This window comes from Miniopterus schreibersii, assembly GCF_964146895.1.
Source record: "Miniopterus schreibersii genome assembly, chromosome: 17".
Taxonomy (NCBI): Eukaryota; Metazoa; Chordata; class Mammalia; order Chiroptera; family Miniopteridae; genus Miniopterus; species Miniopterus schreibersii.
Genome location: NC_138117.1, coordinates 38,820,811 through 38,836,472, shown reverse-complemented (window position 1 = coordinate 38,836,472; position 15,662 = coordinate 38,820,811). Strand labels below are relative to the sequence as shown.

General features: G+C 50.6%; 1 protein-coding gene across 3 annotated transcripts in view; it reads left to right on the top strand.

Moving 5' to 3' along the window:
- NDRG1 (N-myc downstream regulated 1) overlaps positions 1 to 14,135 on the top strand; it is a 43,126-nt gene extending 28,991 nt beyond the window's left edge. For all 3 annotated transcript variants that reach the window (XM_081117417.1, XM_081117416.1, XM_081117418.1), the window contains exons 9-16: positions 147 to 203; positions 2,865 to 2,968; positions 4,189 to 4,245; positions 4,997 to 5,048; positions 6,241 to 6,288; positions 7,200 to 7,235; positions 9,592 to 9,643; positions 12,229 to 14,135. In XM_081117417.1, coding sequence (XP_080973543.1) covers positions 147 to 203; positions 2,865 to 2,968; positions 4,189 to 4,245; positions 4,997 to 5,048; positions 6,241 to 6,288; positions 7,200 to 7,235; positions 9,592 to 9,643; positions 12,229 to 12,470 — 648 coding nt within the window. In that variant the 3' untranslated portion in view covers positions 12,471 to 14,135. The remainder of the gene's footprint in view (positions 1 to 146; positions 204 to 2,864; positions 2,969 to 4,188; positions 4,246 to 4,996; positions 5,049 to 6,240; positions 6,289 to 7,199; positions 7,236 to 9,591; positions 9,644 to 12,228) is intronic.
- Positions 14,136 to 15,662: the final 1,527 nt, after the last annotated feature.

Genomic DNA, 15,662 nt, shown 5'->3' with positions numbered 1-15,662 from the left:
TAGGTAACCAGAGACAGGTGACTGAGTTCCCATCGAGGGGGCACCCTCAGACCGAGTACCAGGAACCCCAAGGGCCATGGGGTTGGGCTGACCCCGTCTCACCACTGAGGATGCCTTCTTAATCCCACCTGGTTTGTTCTCCCCAGATCTCCGGGTGGACCCAAGCCCTTCCAGACATGGTGGTGTCCCACCTCTTTGGGAAGGTGAGTAGCGTGGCCTGCATCGGTTGTTCACTCCGAGTGATTGTGTGCTGCCGGCATGTAGGGCCTAGAAACAAACAAGACACAGCGAGTGGGCACTGAGAGCTGATGCCACCAAACAGGGTGATGTCATTCATATCCACCAAGTCACTCGCTCTCTCTCTTTACAACATAAGTCTTTTTAACCATTTGATTGAAGTGCAATAAGGGGCACATATTGAAAGTGTAGAACCTGAGAAGTTTTGATGGGGTCTGAGGTACCCCTCGGTGGCCCAGCACGAGGAGACTTGCTCCGTTTCCTGTGGGTGGTCCACTCACCACTGCTGGCTCCTGAGCTAGAAAGTGTGACCATGTGAGGTGTGACCATGTGAGGTGTGACCATATGATACCTTGGGGCAGCAGATGCTCTGCAGTGGGGTTGGTGAGCCTGGCCCTTGCCACTCCTGGGGTTAGTTTCCTGTGGCTGCAGGAACGAACTACCACACTGGATGGCTGTATTTGTCCCTGAGTGTTGGCCTGGCCTCGGTCCCCACAGAGGCTCCAGGGACCCTCCCCCCCCCGGCTTCTTCCAGCCTGTGGTTGCTTTGGCGGTCCTGGGTTGTGGCGCTGACTTCAGTCCCAGCCTCCATCCCTCCATGGCCTTCGCTTTGTCGGTTTCAAATCTCCTGCCTTTTTCTAAGGACACTTATCATTGGATTTAGGACATATTCCCTCCACCAGGGATAATCCAGGATGGTGTCATCTCAGGATCCTTCACTTAATTACATCCACAAAGACCTTTTCTCCAAAGAAGTTCATACCGCAGGGTCCCGGGATTTGGTGTGGATGTCTTGGGGGCCGCCATTCACTCCACTGTCGCCTCTTTCCTCGTTAGCTGCCTTCTGCAGTCTGTGATCTGCGTTCTCCACCTGACTATAATCTGAACTGACAGGAATGTGGAAAAACCAGAGCCGGCGGCTGCCTCTCCTTGCAGGAGGGCTGTCAAGTGTGGGGTGAGAGTGTCAAATGTAGGGTGAGAGTCTGGCCTGATTATATCTTTAATTACTTGGGGTATCTGGGTACCCAGAAGTTTCTGCAGTTATGTTTTCATCTGAACCCCCAGCACAATCCCTCAGACCGTGTTCACCAGATTTTTCTTTGAACAGCCAGTTGGCCTCTTTGTTGCTTAAGTCCTCATGGGCTGTTTTGACAACAGCTTGGGCTTGACGTTGGCCCCCTTGCTTCCTCCCACTCGGGCTCTGGTCGCCTCTGATCACATCAGGCCGTCTGCTGTTGTGCAAATGAGAAACAGCCAGCAAAATCGCACTCAGAAAGGGACCAGGGAGGGGACAGGCCGAGGCCAGCCTCTGCAAGACTTTGGCTGACCCCTCGGAAATCAAGATTGTCCTTTCTGGCCCTGTCCGTGTGGCTCAGTGGTTAGAGCACTGGCCTACGCACCCAAGGGTCATGGGTTTGATTCCTGGTCAAGGGCATGTACCTGGGTTCCTTCCCCAGTCTGGGCCCAGGTGTGTGCGGGAGGCAACCAGTCGATGTCTCTCTCACATTGATGTTTTTCTCTCTCTCTCTTTCCCCCTCTCTCCCTTCCACTCTCAAAAAATCAATGGAAAAAATATCCTCGGGTGAAGGTTAATAACAAAAAGAGGGTCCTTTCCAGCAACTTCCCATTGCCTGAGTTAATTTTGTTTTGCAAGCGTGAAAATCTTCATCTCTCCCCATTAAAAAATACTTGTTAATAGTTGCATTGATTGTTCTAATTACAAAGAGCTTTTCAAAGTGCACAACCTCTGTTAAACCCACAGCCTAAGGAAGTGGGTGATGTTAACACCCTCCTGCCTTTCTTTGAGGGCACTGAGGCTCAGGAGGGGAAGGCATTTTCCCAAGAAAGGGGTGGTGATGGAGCTGTGAGGAAGGAAGAAACTCTTCTACCCTCAAGGTTCTTTTGGCTGATCTAATAATCAAATAGACATGAGACATTAGCAAGAGAAAACGACCAAATTTAACTATATACCTATGTATGGGGACCCCTCGTACACGGGGGACCAGAGAGAGAAAGGGAAATTGAGGTATATTTGACACTCTGAGCTAGGGATGCGGTCGTGCACTTTGAGGCTTCATAGGGTCACTGCAGGGAGAGCACATGTTCAGTAATTAGTAGTTTGCCTACAGCACAGGTAGGTAAAGTCACTTCCGGTGATAATTCTTACATTGGGCCAAACTAATGATTTTAATTCTTCTAGAAATTTAAGCTGGGGGAGGGGGAGCAGCCGAAGTTTCTTTCAAGCTCCCACAGTCTTGGTTGCTCAAAATAACTTGCACCCCACCGAGGCACATCTTGGGGTGGCTTGTTCTGAACCCCTACAGAGTCAAGCTCTAGATCCAGGAGGACTGACTTCAAATCCAAACTCCAGGCCTGAGCCCGAGGGCCTGCTTTGCCTGGCTAGGGCTGTGCTCCTTTACCCTACCTGCTGGTGTTCGGGAGTCTGCCTGCGTCTGGGTGTGGGTCCGCTGCCCTGAAAGCTTCTGTAGGCTCCAGTGCGGTCTCAGTCTCGTGCCTCAGGCATCAATGCCTTCCCTGTGTACCTGAATGACCTGGAGAGTGGAGAGGCCTGGGACTAGCCCAAGGCCACAGTGTCAGTGAAAGACGTTTCTCCCTCTCTGCTGCAGGAGGAAATGCAGAGCAACGTGGAGGTTGTCCACACCTATCGCCAGCACATCATTAACGACATGAACCCTGGCAACCTGCACCTGTTCATCAACGCCTACAACAGGTAGGGGTGCCGCGGCCACAGCACGGCCTTTTATATCGGGCTCCTTTCGTGGGTCTGGAACATGGGGTGAGGCAGAGGGGGGTTGCGACATTAGCAGTAGAGGCAGCTCCCGAATTTGAGCAGACAGATTATTAGTACGGAGTATCCTTAGTAAGGTGTCTCCTGGAGTTTTGAGCACTTTGCAAGGAGCTGAGCTACCACTCCAGATCCCGGGGAATCAAATAGAGTGGGACAATCATGCCCTCAAAGGGTTGGAAGTATGTACCTGTGTCCATGGTGACCATGGGAAAGGACAGATGTGAGGACTGCTTAGAGAGAGAAAAGCAAAGCACTTGGGGGGGGGGGGGTCCAGAGAGGCTGCTGGGTGGTGGCTGAGTCATTCCCAGGGTAAGTAATACCTGCACACAGCCTTTGGCAAGGGTGCAACCCTCTTATCCATAACTGAGTGCCTGTCTGGAGCTCACCTAGGGGAGGGGACAGCTTGGGGTGCCAGCCAGAAGCCTGGAATCCCCAGGGAACTCACTCAACCTGCCCCACCAGCTCTGCCCTGCTCCCATGGGGCCAGAAATGAGCTCATGGGCTCTGTCTTTCTGTCCTCTCCTGTTACTAACATGACTTCATGATGGGCACTAGTGTCTGTGAGGAAGTCCAGTGTTCATTTCCTCTTACCATCCTCCCAGCTGCTCAGCGTGGGAGGGAAGGGTGCTACCCCCAGGGGGTAAGTGAGGACACGGGCTGAGCAGTTCATTTATTCAGCAACTGCTTTCTGAGACTAGAGTGGGTCAGGCTGTTGGCTGGGCCGTGGGCACCCGCAGGGGACCATGGAGAGCATAGGACTTGGAGTTGGGTGTGAGAGTCAGGCTCAGACTAAGGGTGGAAGCAGAGACTATTTGGGGGGCTAGCCATTGGCCAGGTGGGGGCTCTGGGAAGGTAGGGACCTTCTTTGGCAGAGGACATGATTTGTATTCTTGTAAAAAGAAAAAAACACATTGGAGACCATGTGGTGGGCTCCATAGGAAATGACCCTGAAGCCACTTTTATGGACCCCAGGAGGCTGTGGTGTCCTGAAAGCCACGTGACCTCACATAGGCTGACATGTGTGTGGTTTGCCAGAACAGAATGGCCAATGGCAGGACCTGCCTGGGTTTGGCTCAGTGGGAGGGGCTTCCTCTGGGTGGCGGGCCTCCTGGTGTAATTAATGGTGCTTTTGTTGTCTGTAGCCGTCGGGACCTGGAGATTGAGCGACCCATGCCAGGAGTGCACACAGTTACCCTGCAGTGAGTAGCTTTTCTCACCACCACTGTGTAGTTTGCTTGCTGGCAGGGCCTTCTTTCTGCCAGGACATGGTCATCAATTGAGAACTGGATGTGTCCTACCTAGGGACTGGGCACGAGCCAGTCTCCCTCTTCTTCTCCCTGTGCAGTTCCCAGGGTGGCCCCGAGACCTAGGTTGGAGCCTTGGATCTCAGAGAAGTGCTGACCGCACTTTGAACAGAATTGATTAAGCACCTACTTCACGTTCAATACTACGTTGGCTTTGCCTCCCAGAGCCTGGGGCTGAATGAGGCTCAGGACCCACCCTGAAGTGCCCTATTAATCTAGAAGACAGTCTTGGGAATAAGCAGCTGTATTCCACCAATATGAACTAGGTGTCATTTTATAGTTCCTTGAGTGAACCACATTATCAGACACCTGAACGTGGCACGTGCCATCTTCTTTGTCAGCCATGTCCTTTTTGTCTCTGATCTTGATTGCTGACCAAGTCCTACTCATCCTTCCTTGAGGACAGGGTGTTTAAAATAAAAACGTCAGGCATAGAAATTCTCTGGTGAAATTCATACTAAGGTGTAAATGACTTACCAGCCTAGTTATTCTAAGAACAAAGCAGAGGGTGGAGGGAGGATGAAGGAAAATGAGCAAAGGGTAGTGGGGAAACCAAAATAATTTTTTTAGAACATTGGCAGGCTTGGGAATGTGAGAATCTTTAAATGAACCCTGTGCTAATTCCCCCTTTTCTCCCTGCCCCCAGGTGTCCTGTTTTGTTGGTGGTTGGGGACAGTTCTCCTGCTGTGGATGCTGTGGTATGTAGAAATCAACCACGGGTTATGTGTTTAACTCAGCAGTCCAAATCCGATTGGCTTTGTATAAAGTTTCCCTGCCCACCTCCTTCCTTTCCTCTGCCCCCATCAGGGCAGGTGACATCTTCTAAATGCCATGCTGGCCTTTGGGCAGAGGGCCCAGCCACCAGCCTCTTTCCCTGGTGACTGTCAGCCCTGATTGCTTGGCAGTGGGCGCTCTGTCTCCTCTCCTAGGCCCCCTCACCCACCCATCTGCCTCCCATTGGCTTGTTTCTATGAGCGTGTTTTCCACTTGGCTTCCTGGCCAAGAGACTTTCCTCCCATTTGGGAGACCTGGTTGGTACCTCATTGTCTGGCAGGAAAAGAGGCATCTGGGGAGCTGGGCTTAAGCAAGGTTTTCTGGCTCATTTCACCCTTTAATTCCTACCTGTAGTGTTGTGGAGACAAAGCAAGGACTCCACCTTTCCAACATCCGCATAGCTGGGGACATGGGAGACTTAGGGGCTATGAAGCAGAGTCTTACAGTGGTGACATGCCTTGTGCAGTGGGCTGCAGAGCAGGATCCTCAGTCATTCATTTCATAATGACCTGGGTGTCTCCATGAATCATGACTTTGTTATCATCTAACCCACTGGACATGATCATGGGATGCATCAATAGAGATACATTGTTCACATCGAGGTAGATGATAGTTCTACCATGGGAACTTTGAACATCACAGGTTACAAGTCGGTATTCTGCGCAGTTCTGGGTGTACTCTTAAGAGCATCATTGACATTGAAGAGAGAAACTAGCTTGGTGGAGGTGATCTCATTTGAAGAATGGTGGTTGGGACTGGGGACTGAGACTCACTGGTCTCAGGGAGTTAAACAAGGCCACTTATTTGGTGAATATTTCTAGAGCACCTTCTATATTTTAGGTAGTCTTCATAACAATCCCTTAAAATAGGTTAACCTCATTTTATTGATGAAGAAACTGAGGCTCAAAGAAGTTAAGTAACCTGTCTGAGGTCACACAGCTGGGAATGGCAGGGCTGGAATAGAAACCGCATCTGTTTAATCCCAAAGCCCACATTCTTTCTTCTATGCCAGGGGAATATAGGAGCCTCTGATGATGGTGGCAGGGAACGGGGAAAGGCTATGACTTTGGCTCCAGGTAGAAAACTGACAAATTTCTCCTCGCTTTCCTTGTCTAGGTGGAGTGCAACTCAAAATTGGACCCAACGAAGACCACTCTCCTCAAGGTACAGGAAAAGCTATGAGAGTTTGCACTTGTTCTTAGAAACTCTTAACTTTTCTGCAAAAATTGAGTTGTGCCTGGTTTAGGCAGAGCTGGTGGTCAGAAATTATAGAAATAATTATTTGAAATATCTGTTCACAAGCATCTATTGGGTGCTGGCTGGTAAGATGAGAGTTAAGATGAGAGGATCCCTCTGTGGGACCCCAGGGGTCTACAGGCTACAGCCTGTCACCCTTGGGGTCTGACCTTGAGACTGGGCTGTAGGGTGGCCCAGCGTCAGCCACTCTCATGCCTTCTGGTCTGTTTCCCCTGAAGCCATCCTCACCCTGCTGCCAAGTGCTCCTGAGCCAGGGCCCCATTCATTTACTCCTGGGTAAATGCGCCCACATGCCTGGAGCAGCTTTCATAAGTGCCAATGGCTTTAGGTTTGGTGTTTTAGTAGCAACTTGGGAAGTGAACACATTTCCCAGGGGTAGCCCATCAGGAGCCCTGTGAGGCCTGAGGTCTCCAGTCTGGCAGTTTCCTCCTGAGGGAGTCTGTACAGGACATGTGTGCCCAGGGCCTCGTGCAGTTCCTCCAGCTCTGTCTGGCTCCCAGCTGCTGCCTCTCAGAAGGTACAGTCTACCTTCCAGGGTTCTCAGGGAACAGAGTAAAACTGTTGACAGGGCCTAGCAGAGTGCTTGGCATATCAAAAGGTACAAGCCACGGTGGCTAAGACACAGCACAATGCTGAGGCAGATAGTAATGAAAACAGCCTTGTCAGGTGGCGCTGGGCATTTCCCACCTGTAATGTGCCCAGCTCCCCTCAGCAGGCAGGGCAGTGGGCAGGGTGGATGCCCATTTGGAGCTGGTTCACAGAGCAAGAGGTCACATCCACTGAGGTTTTTGGCACTAACCAGCTTCTTTCTCTTCCAGATGGCGGACTGTGGTGGCCTCCCGCAGATCTCCCAGGTGAGTTCTACCTGTCACCGCTCCCCAGGTGGAGGCATGTGCCCCTGAGACCTGTTACTGCCTTTCCCCTCACTGCCTGCTCATCCCCCACCTCCCCATGACTTCTGATGAACCTGTTACCATTTATAAACTGTGCTTGTACATGAGTACTCATTTCCCCCGGAACCCCCTGCGGAGTAGATGACACTGGGGTCCACGGGGGTGAGGGGGTCTGTCCAGTGGACACAGCTTGGCAATTGTGGACCAGAATCTAGGCCTGCCCAACCCCAGAGACCACAGGATTTCCATGTGCTGCTAGAAGGAGTTTCTCCATGTACACGGGGTCAGTTCTTTGATTCATGTGGCCCTTCCAATTTCAAGGGTTGTCTGATAGAAAAGGGAGAGTCTTAGCTCTGAGTCCCCCAGTGAGAAGATGATGGCTTTGATGTCCATTGAGGTGCAGAATAAAATCTTAGGTGGAGCTGTCCCAACAGGAAACAGTCTTAGTGTGGGGTAGGGAAGTATTTCATGGGCGTCTGAGAGGAGGCCGAGTGGCGCTCGGGGCAGTCCCAGCAGAATTCTGCACCAGGCAGACACTGGATCTGGGCTCATTGCTCTGTCCCATCTCACAGTGGCATTTTACTCCAGAACTCTGCACAGAAGCGTGGGCACAATGGCATTAGGAGGCTCTCTTAGACTTTCTGTGCCTGTTTCCTCTGCTCCCACTAGACAAGAGCAAAGATACTTTCAACATTTTAGCTGTTGCATGTTTTGCCCACTTGATAGGGAACAGGTGGGCTCCCGGTAGAGCCCTGCCCAGGTGCTATTGTGAGAGGAGGCCTGTGCCTCAGTGATGGAGCCATTGCCCCTCCACCTGACCCGAGCCGCCTGCTGAGCACCCCCCAGGGGGGCCCAACCTGGGCCCAGACTCCTGCTTCCCTCGACCAGGTTGAGACCTCCCTGGCTCTCTGCAGCCCCAACCTGCAGCTCCTGACACTTTCTTACCATTGTCACAGGAGCCCCAGAGGGCAGTGTGATCAGTCTCTCTTTTGAATGTCTTTGGCTCTTTGTAGAATCATGGCAGGAGTTGGTGGAGGTGGGCAGGGACCGATGACTTCTGCCCGAAGTGAGATTCCCAGAAGCAGAACAGATCCAGTGAAGTGCATTGGAAAGTTGGGGTTAATTAGACTGTAAATGTGACCTTTACTTATTCATTCATTTCCCAGTTTGTTTGTTTTTTAAATTATAAGAGAACGTTTATTTAAAAAGTTACAGAGGTAGTAGAAGGGACCCGCTGGGCTGCTGGGCTGCATAGGCTCAGGAAACAAGCAACAGAGCCAGAAGAGGGGCCCTTGGAGCTTAGGAGAGAGAAAGCAAAAGGTGTGCTCCTGGGGGAAGAAGAGGGAGGGAAAGGCCCAGGCGTGCTCCCGAGAGGCAGAGCATGCCCATCTCCCAGTTCTGATTAAATTTAATTTTTGAGAGGAATTGGTAGAACTGGGTGTTTTCTCAGCATTCCCAACTCATTTTACTTAAAGTAACCCAGTTTATTAATTGGTTTATCTGTCCAACTATCCATCCATCTGTACTTTCTTCTTTCCACTGCTTTCTATCCATCCGTCCATCTTTCCTTTTTCCTGTCCTTTCTTGCTTTCTTCCTTCCATCAATATTTTTTCCCTGTCTCTACTATCTACTCTCTATCGATCTCTCTATCTCTCTGTCATCTACCTATCCGCCCTTCGCCCTTTCTCCTCCCAGCCAGCCGGCCTGCTGTGGAGGCTGAGAGCGAATGCCTTGAGAGCATGGAGAGCCCTGTGTTAATCTTCAGGACTCACCGCTAATCAACTGTAGGACCTTGGCTGGAGTGTTTACCTGTCCAAGCCTGTTCAGCTATGAAATGTGCGTGAAAGAGCACTAACCTCATAAGGTCACTGTCGGGAGAAAATGAGGCAGTGCTGCAAAGCCTTTACCCCATGAGGGGCACGTGATGTTGATGCCCTTACTTACATTCTAGATGTTGAGTAGGACACCCTGGGTCATCTCATATAGCCTTCTTTACAGAAACCCTCAGAGGCAGGTGTGGCTCATGGTCCTAATCTTACAGGTGCAAGAACTGGCTCATGCAGGTCACGTCACTTGACCAAGCTCCCGCAGTTGTGAAGCGAATCTGACTTTTTCTCCCCGGCCAAAGCTGATTTCGCTCCCTATAGTTGCCTCGTTATGTTTCCTTGCCTTTCATTTATTATCCCACCAACACTTGGTGGCCTTCTCTCTTGGGCCAGGGTCTTTAATGAAGGTGACCACAGGCACAGCTCATGTGGCCATTCATGATCCGGACCACCTGTGACTGATGTCACTGTCCCTTCTTTTTTCTTGCAGCCAGCCAAGCTTGCTGAGGCCTTCAAGTACTTCGTGCAGGGCATGGGATACAGTAAGTAGGGCATTTCCCAGCAGGTGGCGGGCCGAGGAGCAGGTGTGGGAGTTGGGGATGTGATGCCCAAACCAGGTTTGGATGAGAATTCTGTAACACCTGGGCAGGTCAGGGGGAGAAACAATAAGGTGCAGGGAGGGTGTGAGGTCGGGCAGTGTCTCCTTGATGCCATAGTGGCTCATTCTACCTCCACTGCTGAGCAGAAGTTGTTTCACACCAGGGAGTATTTTTAGATTTAGGTGAAGACTATCCTTTTAAGCCCCAAGAAGACAACAAACAATGAAACCATGGAAATCCGGGCATGTGCCCTGACCTGGAATCAAACCATCAACCTCCTGGTTCATGGGTCGATGCTCAACCAACTGAGCCACACTGGCCCGGGCCTGTGAGATATTCTTATTCTCATTTTACAAGTGATGAAAGCAAGGCTTTGAGAGATTAAGCAAGGAGCAGGGAGGGGATCTGTGAAAGTTCTTTAAAAACTATAATGATCATAATAAGTGGGTGATAAAGTTGCTTATATTAAGGAGAGAGAGCGTCTTTTCTAAACCATTAGACATTAGATTAGGGACTGGAAGGATAAGAGCACATAATTCAAGAACGTGCCATGGTTATAGTTTCTTCATCAGACACACGCAGTCCTTTCCAGAAACGCAGTCCATGACCGGACAGCCAAGACCAAGTGTAAGCATTCGACCAGGTGGTGGTGCAGCGCTGCCCGGTGGTGTAGCCCCTGAGGCTCTGGCCCTGATGTGGTTTCTCTGGCTCTTTCTGTCTACTGCTTGGAATTATAATGTATGTGCCCATCTTAACTAGAAGTCTTTGTACTTCTGATGAGACTTAAATTATTTGCTCCTTTAAAATAGTAACGGTATGTCTGACCACAGTCCTAAGACTGACCTCAGCCGTGTTTCATTTCTAGCGAGGCCGACAGCAGACGAACCTGATTTATATGCTTTGGGCGGGATTCATGTCCCCAGGTGCCCTCTTCCAACAGAAGCCATCTGCCTGAGGGTCTGACTGCTCTGTGTGTGGGGTGGGAAAGTGCAGACAAAAGCAGAGCCATAGCGCTGGGCGGCCCATGTTTACCTTGCAGGGTGTGAATCGTGACTCCTTTGTCTTGGCCTCCTCTGGGTTCGGATTTCTGCTTTCAAACCGTATTCTGGGGAGAAGGGAAGCGAAAGGCAGGCATTGTTTGTCCCCCCACATCAGCCAAAGCATCCTCAAGTTATAGGGGTGACAACAGGAAGAGCTAGAGCCCAGAGGCCTCAACCAAAGCAAAAGAAATTGATCATTCATTGAGCGCCTGCTCGATGGCAGGCCGGCGTGACCGGCCCTTCGCTTCCATGGTGCCATCCTGTAGCTGAGAAGGGAATCAGTACAGCGGGGTTGATTCTGCATGTGGGCGTCCGCCCCAGAAAGCCCACGTGCATGCCACTGAGTGAATGATGTCACCGGACGTGCATGTGTATGCTTCGGCTGCCTCAGGTGACGTCCGCTGTTCCTGTGGCCTTGGCTGGGATATTTCAGTTAGCTAGTGTGGCTGCCACAACAGATCCCCACAAACCAGGTGGCTGAAAATGACAGAAATGTATTCTCTCACGGTACAACAGTGCTAAAAGCCAGAAGTCCAAGTGAGGATGTGGGCAGGGCCGCGCTCCCTTCAAAAGGTTCTAGAAGATTCCTTCCTTGCCTCTTCCAAGCTTCTGGGTCCTGGGTGGTCCGTGGCTTGTGGCCGCATCGCTCTGATCTTAACTTCTGTTCTCCACATGGCCTCTCCTCTGTGTGTCTGGGCCTTGGTGTCCTCGTCTTGGAAGGACAACAGCCATTGCATCAGAACCCACCTGGTCCACTGTGACCTGCCTTAACTTAATATATCTGCAAAGACCGTCTTCCCAAATCAGGCTACATTCTGAGATTCCAATGGACATGAATTTGGGGGGCACTATTCAACCCCATACAGATGGGGGGACTGTTTTGTCTTCATTCCATTTTACCAGCCACCTGCCATGTACAAGGGTGTTTTAAGCCCCAAAGAATGGAGAGCACCCTTGACAGTTCGTAGACGCTCACAGGCTTCTCGGGAAAAGGTGACACTGACGGCTCTGCCACAAATGCTCTGTGTGGCCTCAGTTTCCCCACCCAGGGCGGCAGGGATTAGTCCGTCTGACCTTGAAGGCCCTCCACATCCGAGTGCTTGTTGACTGTACAGGGTGGTAGGTACACATGGGCGCTGACCCTATGGGGTCCGTGTTAGTGTCCCCATTTTATAGGTGGGACCGGAGGGCTTAGAGAGGGATGCCCCTAAAGTCACACAGCTGTTAAGCAAGTGGCAGAATTGGGATTCAGATTCAGCTATGGGTTCAAGATGGCAGCGTCATTGCCGCATGTCCTTACCCCATCGGGGCCTCACTGTCCACCCCTGTGAGCTAATATCGGATGACGGGGCCCCATGTCTGGATCACTGCGAGGATGGGTGGGACAGAGATGCTCGGCCAGGTCGAGCACAGAGGAGGTCCCGCTGCTGGTGTGCAGCTGCCTCTAGCACCCTCCCACCCCTGACTGGTCCTCTCTTCTCTCCCCAGTGCCCTCTGCCAGCATGACCCGCCTGATGCGGTCCCGCACGGCCTCGGGCTCCAGTGTCACATCCCTGGAGGGTGCCCGCAGCCGCTCCCACACCAGCGAGGGCACCCGCAGCCGCTCCCACACCAACGAGGGCACCCGCAGCCGCTCCCACACCAGCGAGGGCGCCCGCCTGGACATCACCCCCAACTCTGGTGCCACTGGGAACAGCGCCGGGCCCAAGTCCATGGAGGTGTCCTGCTAGGCGGCCTGCATGGACAGCCGCCCCTGGACTGTGGGTTCACTGTAGCTCCCCCCTCCTCCACCCCTTCCCGCCCCCTGCCTGCCACACCTCACGTAACTCGGTATTAATCCAAAGCTTATTTTGAAAGAGTGAGCTCTGGTGATGACAATGTTAGATGGGATTTGTCCAGGGCACCCCTTCCCAGGGCCAGGCAGGGTGCACCAAAGGAAAAGCTGCATCTCAGTGTCCCGTTTGCATTACCGAGTGGCCCGGTGGTCACTGTCTTCCCCTCCCTCAGAGACGCCCAGCTGCCCGACACAAGAAACAGAGCAGTAAAAGCTTCATGAACCCAAGCCTGGGTCGACCTGGACACCTGGTTCTAAGGGGCATTTGTCAGGAGTCCAGCCCACCTGCTCTGTTTCCCCTCCAGCTAACGACAAACCGACCCAGTTTCTGGAAACAAAACCCTCTCTGGTTTGGGGAGGAGAGCGGCGAATCGAGGGCTGCTCATTGAGGCGAAACAGGAAGCGGGAAAAGAGGTGGAATTTACGTGGAGGTTTGAAGAGTTTGGAAAAGTAAATCTACGTAGTTAACTTGACATAGATTTTTAAAGTTTATGCACATATACACTTTTAAATGCCAAAGCATACAAGCCTGCTTTTCTGACATTTTTTTTAATGAACACAGAAGCGGGCAATAAAACCTCCTGGCTTTGCAACAACAACCACCACCAGTGGGCAAGCATTTGGTATCATGGGTGTAAGGCTTTGGCTCTGCTCTCTGCCTGTTCCCCCTCAGCCCCTGCTTCCACCCCAAATACATGACGAGCGGTTATTTCATTCATGGGGAAGGTCCTCTAAACACGTGGTTGCTTTCCTTCAGGAGGGGACCTTCCGAGCAGCTGCAGCTGGTTGCCATGCCTCTCCCTGCAGTGGGCAGAGGTGCTGGGGTGGGGTGGGGTTTGGGTACTAGATGTAAGTAAGAGATCCCTCGTGGCCGTGATGGAATCCAGTGTAGTTGTGATTTCAGTTGATCCCACCCTGGTTTCCAGGATTCTTATGTGCTTGAGTTAAACCTTTGACAACTGGGGTTGCATCTGAGCTTGACGGCCCAAGGTTTCTGATCTAGTGACATTCCTGGGTCTTCAGACAGACCTCTTTGCTTTTGTACCAGGTCGGGGTTCAGCTGGGGAGTGGTGGCTGAGCAGACGTAAAGGTTCTAGAATGTGCATTCCATGGGATGTCCTTCCCTCTCCTGCCTCCCACTCCTCCCGCCCCTCTAACCTCCTTCCTCTGGACGGGGCGGCACCACTGACATTTTTAGGTGACGTCAAGTTCCTATACTACTACTGCCTTTTGATTTTCGTTTCGGCTAACCATGGATCTTACAGGAAGTTTGATCAGAGTGAGTGGGACGTTGTGAAACAGCCCCTGGGACCTCGTGGTTTCCGGGACCCTAGAGTTGATGGAATGACGTCATCAAGCCTCGCAGGTAGCTTGAGGGATGTTGATTCAGTTCACCTGCCACCTACCACCTGGGAGGCTTCCCTGACCTTGTGCGGAGGGTCAGGGGTCAGGGCAGGGGTGGCTGAATCCAGACAGAAAACTGTTGTGTACAAGTCTTTCCAGAGGAGTTTCTTAATGAGATATTTGTATTTATTTCCAGACCAATAAATTTGTAACTTTGCAGCGGCTTGTGTCCTTTCCCTCGACCTGAGAGCGCGTGCATGTGCCAGCATGGTGTAGGGGCGGGTCTCTCCTTACCTGGAGCCTCCTGCCGCATGGCCCTCGCCTTTCATTTAGACCATCACTCTCCAGTAAAAATAGAATGTAAGCTTCACGTGTTCCGGTGGCCACATTAAGAAAGAAACAGTAGAATTTAATTTTAATAATGCATTTCATTTAACCCAATGTATCCAAAATATTACCATTTCAGCGTAGAATCAGTGTAAGTTATTCAGATATTTCACATTCTTTTTTTGTGTTGTTAATCTTCCCCCAAGGATATATTTTTTCCATTGTTTTTTTAGAAAGAGTGGGAGGGAGGAGGGAGGAAGGAGGAGAGAGAGAGAAAGAAACATCAGTGTCAGAGAGACACGTAGATTGGTTGCCTCCCACATTCGCCCCAACTGGGACCAGAGATCAAACCTGCAACCCAGGTACGTGCCCTTGACTGAGAATCAAACCTGTGACCCAACCCTTGGGTGTGCGGCTCTAACCACTGAGCCACACAGGCCAGAGCCACATTACCTTTTCTATACTATGAGAACCAGTGTGTATTTCACATCACAGCAACCTCAAGCCACCATCCCGGGTCACATGCTCGGTGGCTTGGACAGCACAGTGACAATGGATAAAGCTTTTCCACCTATACTTAGAGGGAAACATCCTTTTATGTTTTATGTTTTATGTTTTATTTTTATTATAGAAATGTAGGCGGAAATACCACCCATTTCCTCACATCCAAGAACAACCATTGTAATGCTTGTTTCTACTGAAAAAAGAAAAAAAAAAAGTAAATATAACAGGTTTTAGTATGACCTCCCATTTTTATTTAAACAAATTCAGTTTAAAATTTACAAAACAGTTATGCAGATACTGCAGTGAGTTCCCATATACCACACACCCAATTTCCCTTATTATAATTTTTAATTTTTAATTTATTTTTAATTGATTTGAGAGAGAGAGAGAGAAATATCAACTTGCATTTCATGCATTCATTGGGTGGGTGCTTCTTGTATATGCCCTGACTAGGGATTGAACCAGAAACCTTGGCATATTGGATGATGCTCTAACCAAATGAGACACTCAGCCAGTCCCCTTATTATTATTAATGTCATGTTATTATGGTACATCTGTCACAACTAAGAAATCAACACTGATACATTATTATTAACTAAGCTCCACACTTTACTGGGATTTCACTAATTTTTCCCTACTGTCCCTTTTCTGTCCCCGGATCCCTCCATGACACCCCAGTACATCTAGTCAAGTCTCCACATCCCCTGGTCTATAACAGTTTCTCACACTTGTTTTGGTGACCTTGACAGTTTTGAGAAGCTCTGGTCAGGCCTGTGCAGAATGTCCTTCAATGGAGGTTTGCACGATGCTTTTCTCATGGTTCAATTCGGGTTTTGAGTCTTTGGAATGAAGACCATGGAGGTGAAGTGCCCTTCTCATGACGAGCCAGCGTAGTTTATCACTGATGAGCTTA